Genomic DNA, 208 nt, shown 5'->3' with positions numbered 1-208 from the left:
CAGGGACAGGGGCGCCGGGGCCACCGGGGTACCTGGTAGGCGCATTTTCTGTGGAGTTTCTTCTGCTCCTTGTACCACTGCATCAGCTCCTTCATGAAGGTCAGCGTCACTTTGCCGCCGTCCAGCTTGGGGCCGCTGTACTCGTCCTCGATGGCTGCAGAAGGACACCCCGACCCCACCCCGGTGGCCCCAGTGACCCCTCGGGGCC

At 65.4% G+C, this 208-nt stretch overlaps 1 protein-coding gene across 1 annotated transcript in view; it reads right to left on the bottom strand.

The window, feature by feature from the left end:
- Positions 1–32: 32 nt before the first annotated feature.
- Positions 33–208, bottom strand: part of LOC104494113 (protein PPP5D1-like) — a gene marked incomplete at both ends in the record, with an annotated part of 2215 nt that continues 2039 nt past the window's right edge. Inside the window, one exon of the mRNA XM_010136902.1 lies at positions 33–154. Coding sequence (XP_010135204.1) covers positions 33–154 — 122 coding nt within the window. The remainder of the gene's footprint in view (positions 155–208) is intronic.

This window comes from Buceros rhinoceros, unplaced genomic scaffold (genome assembly GCF_000710305.1).
Source record: "Buceros rhinoceros silvestris isolate BGI_N320 unplaced genomic scaffold, ASM71030v1 scaffold27975, whole genome shotgun sequence".
Classification (NCBI taxonomy): Eukaryota; Metazoa; Chordata; class Aves; order Bucerotiformes; family Bucerotidae; genus Buceros; species Buceros rhinoceros.
This window is presented reverse-complemented; position numbering and strand designations above follow the sequence as displayed.